Genomic DNA, 12,447 nt, shown 5'->3' with positions numbered 1-12,447 from the left:
ACAGTTGTTCATTGCTCCATATTTGATTGGAAGCAGAAATATATGAATAGATTATTAAGAATTTAAAGACGAAAGGCTAAACTTTAGAGAAAGGCTGCAAGAATAGCAAAGAGACCAAACGCACTGGTGGTCTGCCTACTTGCACCGCTGACAACGACAGGGACATTGCTAGGCTGACCTCCAGCCTCAGAACCCTTGGAACCACCGTTGGAATCGTGAGAGCCTTGAGAGCCAGAATTGGAACTACCGCTGGGACTGCCGTTAGAGCCAGAGTTAGAGCCGTTATCAGAGCCTCCGTTGGGAGTTCCGTGATAGCCCGAGCTGGAATCACCGTTTGAGCCACCTTGCGAACCGTCGCTGGAACCTCCGTTGGAAACTATGTGAGAATATCCATTGGCACCTCCTTTCAATCCTTCGTGAGGGGTATTCGAGTTCCCCTTATGACCAGGGTAGCCACCATTGCGAGATCCACCACCATTGGGTTTGCTGGGACAGTCGTATCCGTTGCAAATAGGAACATCACCATTGCAGTTATCAGGTGTACCCCAAGAGTTCTCCCAAGGCAAGTAAACAGACTTGCCTTCGGCGCAAGTCGCGCAATCCGAAGCCACGAAGAAAGACTTGTAGTTATACCAATCATGACACTCTTCAGCCTTGTGAACCTTGAGGCTGGAGCAGCTACCTCCTGTGCAAAACTGGGGAACATATCTTTGGCCACCAGCGCAAGCACAGGGCTCAGAGATGTATACCCATTGGCCATCGCACTCACTGCCGTTGATCTCAACAAAGACGTAGACAGTAGCATCGCTAGAGCTGGTAGAGTAGCATTTGCCAGCAAGGCATACCAGGGTAGTTGTGACAGCTTGGGTGGTTATGGCTGTAGCGCCCGTGACGGTGGTGGTGAATGTCGTAATGACAGTCTCCCGGTCAGTTACGGTTTGGGTAACAGAGTCAGTAACAGTACCACCAGCCTCGGCAGCGATATAGACAGTGAGAAGTCGTCTGTTAGAGATGTTCTGTCGGGCGCGAAGCTTGTCGCTGCGAGATTCACCACCGCAAAACTGACTATCGTCTCCAGGACACTCGATACCGCACTGGTCAAGACTGACCTGGCTGGTATCATCAGGATCAATCTGATCACCACAGTAGCAAGATCTAAACATGTTAGCAACGATGCCTCGAAGAATAAGTACTACTAGACTTACATATCATAGACACCAAAGTAAGCACGTCTGTTGCAGAGAGCGGCACAGGCATTGAGGTCCATGGATGCGTTTGAGTCCGCGAGCTCAAAGGTAGGGAAACCAGCAGTAGAGCCAACACATCCAAAGAGAGTAAAAGTACCAATGTCGCTTGGAAAGCCTGTGGGAGAAGTGAAAGAAGGAGGTAGGGAAGTGTCAGTAGCAGTTCCAGTGGGGGAGACAGTCTCGCCTTCAGAGTTGGTAGTGAAACCAGCACTGTTGGTGAAGTCATCGCTCTGGGTGCCGGTAGGGATGATGGTTTCGCCTTGAGGATTGGTAGTGACGCCGGCGCTGTTTGTTGAGTCGTCCGTTTGGGTGCCCGTGGGGAAAACAGTCTCCCCCTCGGAGTTGGTGGTAGCTCCCTCACTGTCAGTACCAGTAGGGAAGACAGTCTGGCCTTGAGAGTTTGTGGTGAACTCAGCACTATCAGTCACGGTAGGAATGACGGTATCAGCGTCACTCCTTGTAGTAGCACCTTGGCTGTTGGTTTCTGTAGCAGAGCCAGTTTCAGGCCCGATGATGATTGAAGGGATAGGCTTAGAAGTTGCACCAGAACCTGCTTTGAGAGTTACACCATTAACCAGTGCATCAATAATCTCACCATTACAAGTCTGTCGGATTTCCAAATTGAATGGCTCCGTACTATCATAAGGGTTGGTCGTTATTAAAAGACCGTCTTGTGATGACACAATCGGCTCAGCAGCGATAACCTCGCCGCCGACGAGGACTTCAAAAACGCAAGGGCTGCGCGTTTCCCGCTTGATCTTTCTTGCGCAGTCGTTGCAGGTCATTGTCACATTGAATTTAAGGAGAAGCACGCTAGGCATGCCCGCAGCCTTGACAATTGCAGCTATTGAGATGTTGGAATAGGAATAAGGGCTAGGGGGAGGAACAAATGGGGGGGCACGACGGTTAAGAGCTTGGTCAGATACGACGGGATGCATGAGGCTGTAGTCATAACATGTTAATAGAGGTGTTCTTTATTTTGACATTGTTCAACCATCCTTACATCTGACTGCCATCGGGAGGTGGGTAGAAGGAAGCACCCTGACCGAGGATGGCGGAACGAAGATCGAGCTCAATCGAGTCCGGGGCGGAAGAAGAAGTTGTTGTCTCCTGACTAGTGGTGGTCGCTTCGGTAGACGAAGTCTGTCCTATGGGAGAGGTCGAGGTCCCAACAACAGAGGTACTAGTATTTGAGAACCTCGTGAATTGGCCAAATGTACTTGAGGCGCAAGCCAAGAGAATGCCTGAAGATAAACGCATGATAAAAGAGTGACGGGTGAATGAGTTACTGTAAATAAAGAATGTGAAGACGAAGGCGTTGATGATGAACAAAAAGTAGTCGTAATGGTGGTTTATATCCCAATTGCAAAAGTCCACAAAGTCTTTAGTTATAATGATAACATTGCCGTTGCTGCACCTTGCATAATTACATTCCTGCTCAAAGCTCGTTTCCTGCGGTGACCATGTCTTTCGTATAGCAATAACAGACATGGCGAATGCTTGAGTAGTTTATAAAGCAATGAGACAATCCCAAAAAGAGTAAGGGTTTTGGTCTAGGTTTCTCCCAGTTTTGTGGCGAAAGCCAATCTCGTCGTCGAGTTTAAGACATTTGTGTCTCTGTCACTTTCAGAATTCAATAAACCGCTCTTTCCACAACGGTTAGTACTAAAAGTGCCCAAGCACTTTTCCTGGTCTCGGTGTCTTTATGGCTTGTTCTGGAATGCATTACTGCAGGGACAATAAGGAAGTCATTTATTCTTCCAATAATTGGAACATATTCTACACCAGAACTTAAGCCATGATTCCTTTGGTAACGCAGGGCGATGTTAGCGACTTTGAACGTTTAAACATGTATTCAGCCATCTACTGTTGATGAGCACGTTACTGTCAATCTCTTGCTTGGATTAAAATCTGAAGCTGCTAATAACGTTAGTGTGACTGGACTCTAAAACCCCTCTTCCCTCATATCAAGATAACTTCAGTCCTTTCCTTATCTTGAAATAGCTTTCTGACAGACCCCGCAGCATAGAAAGATCCAAGACGCGAGTAAAAGCCGTTATCATCCTTTGCTAAAACCAGACCTTCAGTCCCACTCTTTTCAGTAATTGCTACAAGGTAGATATCTCGAGCAGCATCCTCCTCTTCCTGAACGTCGAAGCAGGCACGAAGTGTCGACTTCTCTTCGTCGTCGTCGTCTTCGGTATAATAGCCCATGATTTCCCACTTGACATCCATATGCTTGTTGACAACCACAACGCTTTGTCTCTTTGCACGTGATATAAAACATGCCCGCAGGGCTCGTTTAATGGTGCTTCTAGCATCACCGACGTATATGGCCTTGAATATCGGTGCGTGGAGATGAAGACGGATCTCAGCTGGAGAGATGACGGTGACTTGGATAACGTGTGAGAGTAAGGAATAATCAGGGTGAAGCCAGCTTTGGGATGATATTAGCATTTATTTCTCAGGCACACGTTGTAAATGCCATTGGATACAAATGATCTAAGCATAGCAGGCTATGCTGTCAAGAGATATCTCTATATGACAATATCTGGGATATTGCTTACCACGTCTGTTTATAATCAATCTTGCCTACCAACGACATCCATGACCAGCTCGGAGCTCTTTTGACGAGTGGTCTCTTGCAGTGGAGAACCGTAGTTACCAAGACTGGCCACTTGGGCACCCAAACAAGATGAGCAGGCAAGGTATATTCCCACATACCAGCATAGCATTGACCAAGAAACGGCCGAAAAGCTTCAATAGCACCATGAATAGCAATAGGCATGTCAGTCTCAAATGTCAGAGACATGTTGCTGTAGGCTTCAACGATATTACTCCAATGTTTCACTGCGGTTTGAAGTGCCTCGTCTGTCAGAGTCAGAGACTTGACAAGACCACAAGGGCGTGGTTCTTCGGGATATCTGATTTCATCCTCCTTCCCACGATTTGTCTCTGCCACCATGGCTCTTAGGCTTTCATCAGGGCAGCTTGATGAATGCGCTGGGTGGCTGAGGTACACACCCTTGCTAATCGGATATCCTCCCGGACACTCTTCTGATGCCTTGGTAGCGTCGCACCTCCAGTATAGCTGACTTTTCCCACAATCAAGAGTCCTCGGCGCAAGCAGAGCTTCTTGAAGAACCCATGCTCGAGTATATAAAGGAAAGGGCTTCTGTGGAAAGGATCTATTGAAAAGGTAAAAGTCCTTCAACTCGTCTCCATAATCGCCAAGAGGTTCGGGCTGCAAGATTCGTGGATTGCGTGGGTAAAGACAACCTTGGCTGCTGTCGGATGCACTTGAAGCAGCAATGTTGCACATTGAATTTCGATAAACCTCGCCCATTTCTTTTGCTTCGTGATTCCAGTCATTTAACGAATCCTGCATTATGCAGAGGCTGTCGATCCATAGATATTGGGAACCGAGATGCCGTGCAACGCGGACAGCGTCTTTGAACGTTTGGGGAAGGGATTCCCAGGAAATTGTTCGACGAAATTCATCAAGGTTATCGCTTTGCAACTTGATAAAGTGCGAACTGCCCCAACAGTGACTTAATGTCATATAAGTCAAATCACGGGGGTACTCGCCCTTGATATGGATGCTAATGTCTTTGGGTTGTCCAAGATATAATAGCCGCGATGGTTGAAATTTGTTGACACCAATGCTGGTGTCACAATCAGAATGATCCCGTACGCAGTTGGAATACCATTTCTTAGCCTGATCCAAACTTTGCTCTGATCCAGTGTGATGCTCGAGGTCATTGTCTGGAAGTGAGCAAAATTCAAAACCGATTGATTTCGGGGGACATCGTTGGTTGGCTATTCGTACAGCTTTACTGCTGACCCGTTCGATTATGAATGCGCATAGGTAGAAATGCCATTGGACGTGGATATCAATGGCTCTGCATGAGAATTCATAAGTCGTAAAGTAAACAGAAGGCATGTATCTGTTGACACTGGAGACTTCCTCTGTGAGACGATCCCAGATGGTGACGCAAATGCGACAGCCTTGTAAAGCAGATTTCCTCAATGAACTCATGGTATAGTGATGTCCTGATGGTGGAGCGTCGTCGACACGCCCGGAATCTTGTCTAAGCTTGGCTAGTATCGTAGTACGACAAACTTGACAAAATCGGTTCGCTGGGTCAAACGGCGTTCGAGGAAGTGGTTCAGCTACATAATTTGGGTCATGGCGATGGAGTAAAAAGTAGAACAGCAAGGCAGCGCTGCAGAATGGAGTGAGGAAAAACGCGACACGCACAAAGAAGTATGCCAGAAACGAGACACCAAACAACATGCCAAACTTGAGAAGTGCAGAAACAACAGCCAGTATAGGCTTTTGCTCATAATTTGCAAGTAGATCTGGGGCACAACTCAAGCCTTGACTAGCCAAGTACTGTGATAAAGCAGATCCATAGGCATCGACGTAAAGCAACGGGAGCAGAAACATCAAGAGACGTAGTGATCGGGCTCTTAGCTCGTAGATCAAGACCCCTAAACATATGACTGCGCTGGAAATGGCCAGGACCACTGTGTTGGAAAGAGAAACCGAGGACTGTTTGCGTTCGTTGATGTCTCGTCCAGTAGCGCGGAGGCCCAGTGAACATAAAAACCTCATTCCATGTAACAAGCCAAACGAGGGCAGTCCGTCGATGAGTTCAATGAAAGCTGTATGGTGCTTGTCAGGAAAGTTTGATTCCTTCCGCTTAAAAACTCGCCACATTAGATACACGACAGTGATCTGAGCAGCTTGAATAGCGATGTGGAAAAGGTACCATGACCTCTCCTCCCGGTTTACTTCGGATCCGAAAAGCAGTAAAGATTCTGTGAGTGACAATGGTAATCGTGATTCAAAAAGGAATGATTCCAGGACATAAACGTATATAAAAACAGACGTGAGTAATTTATAAGCGTACCAAAACATCCAGATGCTTCGGTAAAGACGATGGGCAAAGAGCCCAAGCCATTCTCCGAAAGATTCCATAGTTACCGAATGAAACTCTAACACAACACGTCGTTTATGAAAGATAAAAGACGACTTGCTGACAATTCCGAAGGCGATGTCAGCTCAACTGTAGATATGATACAATAGTGCGCGAACAGTAGTCAGGGCAGTAACGCCAAAACGCTCTGCTTAGAAATGCTTGTTCATTATATTAATGAAATAATGCCAAATAACAAGAACCTGTACAATGTACAGGGACAGTTTGGAGGGCTTGGGTGATAATGAAATGGTGTGAGAAAATAGTTCTATATTTTCTGACTGTTACCTATATCCTGTTTATCAGACTTGCAAGGCTCAGGGTGGCTTAGATCCAGTTGGTCAGTGGGTACTAGAAACTTTCTTCGTCAGAAGCATTAGAGACAAAATTAGCAGGTAAGCTTTCGCCACTTAGGACGGTATTCTTACATCATTTATATTGACTGCTAAGACCTCGTTTCTGTCACTTGCTAGGATGGGTCGTAGTGAGGACGGGGTTTGCGGCAAATCACCGGATATCTTTATTTCTGACTGAATCCCCGCGCCGGCTCTCCTGTAGTCAAGCCACTAACCAGCGGCATAATACTTGGGTTGGCGACGACCATCGAATCCCTGCCCATACGTTTTAGTTTCTTTTTGCATTTTTGAGGCTCAATTGAGAAATCACTGCAGAGTAAGTGAAATCACAACATAGCCTACCAAAACAAATTACTGCGCAGCTAGTATGACGATGTAATGAAGTCAAAAGATTGAGTGGACTTGTGAGAACGAATTTCATTTTCCATGTTTCCCTCAAAACGCCTTCAATATCGCTGCTAAAGCACTATAAAACAAAGACCATCTTCCTTCCAAGCTTCCTGACGATAAAATACCAAGTCAGAGTATTCTTGTCGATCGATAACATAACATGATTTCCGCTGCCGTTGCCGCTTGAATTGACACAATTCTGTAGCCCCGACCACCACAGATAAAGAACACCTCATAGGCCAAGCTAATATTCATTCATGTCCCCTTTCCCATACTAGCTGGTCCCGCTGGTTGCGATGGGAACGAATGGTTCTCAAGCTCTCTTGCCATGTCCCTCAAGTCCTTGAGGAGGCCTGGATGTTTGTTTTCCAATGCCTTCACACCTCGCCCCCCAATCCTGGCGAAATCGACCAAGAGAGAAATATCGACCAGCTCTGCTTCGACGTTAGACATCATCTCCTGTGACCACTTGATCCCATTCGCAATCGTATTCATTCGATTGATTATTTTTCCCATCTTGCTCTCCTCCTCTTCCTTCTTGTTGCAGGACTCGACAACAGGTTCGTCAGCGTCTTGAATGACCCTTGACAGGCCGTTGAGTAGTTTAAGTTGATCGTCAATAATATCATGTGGAATGCCCAGTTCTTGATCGGAGAACTTGGCCTCGTAACTGGTTTTGATCAAATGTCGGATGTGAGCGAGGTCGTCCTTTGCTGTATCTGCCTGATCATATCGGGACAGGTAAATTTGTGTCCCCGTAAGTCATCGGTAACTCATTCTCCTTATCAAAGATCATTCTAAAGATCAAGAAGTGACTTTATCTAGGGCACCTTACCTCTTAATATATTAAAGTTATACTTCTCTTAGGTTTTATAAAAGGCCTTTAAGGCTTTTTTCTCTTTATATAATAAAGATTTAAACTTTAATTTATTAATTTAATAATTAATTATATAATTAAAAATATTATAATTAAAAATAATAAAAATAATAATTTAATTATTATTTATATTAATAATATTTTAATTTTAAATATTAATAAAAATATTATATTAAAAATAAATAAAATTATTAAATAATTTTATTAAATATTTTTTTTTAAAAATAAAATTAATTATAAAAATTAAATTTTTATAAATAATTTTTTAATTTAATATATAATTAAAATTAATAAAGACTTTAAAATTTATTATTTTATATAATAATTTTATTAATATTAATATTAATATTAATAAAAAAATATTTAATAATTAATTTTTAAAATAAAAAAAAGCTTTTATAATAGTTAATTATTATAATTTTAATTTTATAAATTATAATATATATTTTTAAATTAAATTTATATTAATATTTAAATTTAAAAATTATATTTTTTTATAAATTAATTTTATATATATACTTTAGGACTTATACCTTAAAAATTACCTAATAAAAAGGTAAATTTATATAGCAGTGTTAAAGCTCTTATTTATAAGCACCAGGACACGCATCTCGCGGTGCAATTTCGCTTGAAGCTTCCCGAATATCATGCTGGCGTTGAACTTTATACTGCTGAGTATTTTCTCGCGGGGTCGAATTGCATCTTTGACGGTTTCGAGGTGCTTCGCGGTCCAGGCGGGCGATGTCGGTGGCGATTTGGAAGAACGAGTCCGAGTCACTGGCTTCAAACGGGGTCCGAGGTGCGAAGAGTTCTATACGGCAGCGATCTCGGCCATGTCGGGCCTGGACAGCAATGCATCCCAGCTGCTGGCTTGTACAGTCATCTGAGCACTGAAGTTTGAAACGAGCGCATCAAGATCAATGTCACTGTCTTTGTACCCGCGGATCAATCTTGCAAACCTCATCAGAGTGTCGCCGTTCCACCACAGTTCCACCTTGGGTCCGGGTACCAGTTCCTAGGGATACTTCCCGGTTTGGGTCTTGGTTGTTCTGGCGGCTTCTTGCTGGATAGGACACAGCCTGTCAAAGATGGACGCGGAAGAGGATATGGAATCCATGATTGGCTTTATAGCGGTCTTGTAATGGATGGATGGGAAAGTGATATTGATAGACGATGGTAGTGAACGATGGAAAGATAAGAGATGTTGAGAGAAGAGAGTGAGAGATGCAAGGATGGAGAGTGGGTGGAAAAACTCAAGTAGAAGGGAGGTTTGAAGTCGGGAGCAGTTGTGACGTAATTGCACGGGTAGATGTTGCCTACTAACAGAACGAATTAAATTAGTAGACAATTTTATGCTAACAGGACCATACTTCTTTGGTGGTTTACTCTTAGGCTGTAAGACACGGGCGGTTAGGTTATTAACAACGAATATAGGGAAAGAACAATTGTTCTCCTTTGTTATAACAGCTACCTCATCAAAGGACCTATTTCAGGAAAGAACACAGGAATGTGTTGACGAAACATGCAATGCAAATTGGCCACTTTATCCCTTCAGCGACCAACTTTTCTTATACCTCGAGGCTGACCTTAACTTCATGCCAGTGCCTGCGATGAGATCAAATCTTATCTTAGATGTCATGTTCTTGGCGTGCGGAGAACAAGATTGTCGACCAAACCGCATCCAAATATCGCATTACTAATCCAAAGGATTTGTCAAGGGCGTCATTGTCAAATTGCCGGCAATTCTATATAATACCTTGTCTACAGAGTACTCTGCCAGGTCCTCACGGATATCCATTCCTGTCGCAAATTACCTGACATACTTTAAGATACAATCTCATGATGAGTCATTCACTATCACGATCTCAAATCATTGCCTCTTTGGAAGTAATTATTACTGTCCCGTCCGAGGGACAATGGGATAAGCTCAAATCTTTGGTTCAGCCAACCGTGGCAGTCAACGATGACTCGCTTCAACGAGAGACATTTATCGCCCATCTACGCTCCGATGTCGAGAATAACAATAGCTATTCCAAGCTCGACAGTTCTGTTGTAGACATCAACGCGCAAGCAATTGCTGCCAGAGTTATCAAGACCCAGTCCACATCGTCGGGTGAGGCCTTCCAGTATCAAGAGATTATATTAGCATGGTTTGTCGATGGTCGGCTCTTAACCATCAAATCATTACAAGACAATGATTCTCGACGCGCTAGAGAACCTTCAGCGACGGACACACCGACACATCTTTTGGACAATCCGAACCCCACGACTCTTGACCTTGATTCAACTTATCGCCAATACATTGGAAGCATCAACGAAAAGACAATGGAAGCCACTTTTAGAGAGTTTTGTAAGCCGTTGGTGACGCACAATACTCACGAGAAGACCATTGTGGAGTACATTTCCCTTATCCAACAAAGTCAGGAAGCCATTCGGGGCTTGTACTTTGACATACAGGATCTCTTAGTCGACAAAGACTCCGGTCGAGTCGCGGCTAGGCTAGAGTTCACAGGTGTCCCCATCAAAACTTGGGCCGACGCTGAACCCAACGGACAAGGCGTCAAGTTTCATGAACATGTCATGTATTGGTTTGACCAAGGCAAAATCCACTGGGTCTGGTCTATTGTTGACTTGGATACTTATCGAGATCAATGTCGCGTAAAGAATTAATCAACAAGTTGCAATATTCTAGAATTTTATTTTTCTAGTCTAATAATGATATGAGTAACTACCTATTATCGTGTTAAAAGCTACGGCGTTAATTATAAGCTTTTTCCCTTCCTCCCTAGAACCTTCTTCCTTTAACTTTATAGAATTCTTAATATAATAAATTCTAATTTAATAAACTTTTTATAGAATAATGCTACCTTTACTAAATGCCCTATAAGTTATTAATAACTTATTTTCCTTATTAAAGATTATTCTAAAGATTAAGAAGTAACTTTATCTAAGGTACCTTACCTCTTAATATATTAATATTATCCTTCTCTTAGATATTATAAAGGGCCTCTAGGGCCTTCTTTTCCCTATATAGTAAGGATTTAAACTTTAGTTTATTAGCTTAATAGTTAATTATATAGTTAAAGGTATTATAGCTAAGAATAATAAAGGTAATAATCTAGTTATTAATTATATTAGTAATATCTTAACTCTAGGTATTAATAGAAATATTATATTAAAGGTAAATATAGCTATTAAATAACTTTATTAGATATTTTTCCTTAGAAGTAAAGTTAATTATAAGGGCTAAGCTCTTATAGATAGTTCTTTAGTTTAATATATAACTAGGGTTAATAAGGACTCTAAAGTCTATTATCTTATATAGTAGTTTTATTAATATTAATATTAATATTAATAAGGAAATATTTAATAATTAACCTTTAAAAGGAATAAGAGCTTTTATAGTAATTATTATAATTCTAACTTTATAAGTTATAATATATATCTTTAGATAGGACCTTTATTAGTATCTAGGTTTAAAAACAGTATTTCTTATTATATTAATTTTTAATATATACTTTAGGATTTATGCCTCAAAAAGCACCAAATAATAGTAACTACCCATGGTGGTCTACGTCCCATTGTTCAACGCATTTTTCTATCTCGTAAGTTAACCCAAGAACAATGGCAACTGTAAAAGTCTAAGTCCAGAGATTAGTGACTTGCCATGTCGTTCAAAGACGTTAACGTACACCGGAAATTGCTAGATAACTAACAAGAAGGCGCTTTGCATCTTTCGCATTGCTTGCCAGGTATGACCCAAGTTTCCACCCCTTCCTCCGCACACTTGGTGCATCTGGTTCCTTGAGACAGTTGATCAACGGGTGTCTTAGTGACCTCGGATACAGCGTTGTTCTTGGTTGTTGGAGACATGGTGAAGTCTGTGGAGATGTTCAAGATTGAGTTTTGGTATTGTAATTTGAAGTTGAGTGATAGAGTTTAGGTGGTTAAAGGCGATGTTGTATTGTGGAATATACTCACGAAACAGAGGCTTGTCTCATGGTTTATATACATAAAAATTGACTCTCAGTGAGTGATTCGTAGTATACCTCTCGTCCATGAATAAACACATGTATTGAGCTGATGGGAGTTGTAATCCTCTCTAGATGTGGTCATGTACGACATCTCAATCAACAGCCAATAGCTGACGATCCTATGATCGGATAGTAAATGGCCATGAGATATAGTATTGTAATTGATTCACCTAGTGGCAGCATGGTAGATAGTGGTCAGTTAGGCAATAGAGGGCATCTAGACGGTAGTCGAATCTTGACGGTGTTCAAGTTACGTAATTACAGGATTCTGTCTACATGCATGATTCACATTGATACAGCTTTCGGCGGTATAGGGATCCAAGACCCTGGCGTTGTTGTTGAGTGGAATGATGTATACTTTTCCATCCCGTGTCTTGAGTAACATACAAAAGACGCTGGAGAACGGACGATTGCCAAAGTCACTGTCAGTAAGCCGCTCTGTTTCAGAAACATTACTCAATAGAAGCAAAGATCCTAAAATCATCCAACGATGGTTGTCTGATTCAAGCATAATTGAACTGATGCGCCACCACGATTGTCCTAACCACACGCTTTCGAGGT

At 42.4% G+C, this 12,447-nt stretch overlaps 4 protein-coding genes across 4 annotated transcripts; 1 reads left to right on the top strand and 3 right to left on the bottom strand.

Annotated features, from left to right (window-relative positions):
* Positions 1–83: 83 nt before the first annotated feature.
* On the bottom strand, positions 84–2,507 carry FPOAC1_007494 (uncharacterized protein; the record flags this gene model as incomplete). Its single annotated transcript, XM_044851955.1, has 3 exons — positions 84–1,155; positions 1,206–2,189; positions 2,251–2,507. The coding sequence occupies 3 exons, from the start codon at positions 2,505–2,507 to the stop codon at positions 84–86; spliced, it is 2,313 nt and encodes a 770-aa protein (XP_044704625.1).
* A 702-nt stretch (positions 2,508–3,209) lies between these two features.
* On the bottom strand, positions 3,210–4,569 carry FPOAC1_007493 (uncharacterized protein; the record flags this gene model as incomplete). The annotated part of the gene is made up of 3 exons (XM_044851954.1): positions 3,210–3,640; positions 3,844–3,924; positions 3,972–4,569. 3 exons carry the CDS (start codon positions 4,567–4,569, stop codon positions 3,210–3,212), a joined length of 1,110 nt encoding a protein of 369 aa, XP_044704624.1.
* A 2,661-nt stretch (positions 4,570–7,230) lies between these two features.
* FPOAC1_007492 (uncharacterized protein) lies at positions 7,231–9,491 on the bottom strand (the record flags this gene model as incomplete). The annotated part of the gene is made up of 3 exons (XM_044851953.1): positions 7,231–7,694; positions 8,451–8,722; positions 9,439–9,491. 3 exons carry the CDS (start codon positions 9,489–9,491, stop codon positions 7,231–7,233), a joined length of 789 nt encoding a protein of 262 aa, XP_044704623.1.
* Positions 9,492–9,691: 200 nt separating this feature from the next.
* On the top strand, positions 9,692–10,522 carry FPOAC1_007491 (uncharacterized protein; the record flags this gene model as incomplete). Its single annotated transcript, XM_044851952.1, has 1 exon — positions 9,692–10,522. One exon carries the CDS (start codon positions 9,692–9,694, stop codon positions 10,520–10,522), a length of 831 nt encoding a protein of 276 aa, XP_044704622.1.
* Positions 10,523–12,447: the final 1,925 nt, after the last annotated feature.

This window comes from Fusarium poae, chromosome 3, assembly GCF_019609905.1.
Source record: "Fusarium poae strain DAOMC 252244 chromosome 3, whole genome shotgun sequence".
Lineage (NCBI taxonomy): Eukaryota > Fungi > Ascomycota > Sordariomycetes > Hypocreales > Nectriaceae > Fusarium > Fusarium poae.
Note: the sequence above shows the minus strand (reverse complement) of the source record. Positions and strands in the feature narration are given on the sequence as shown.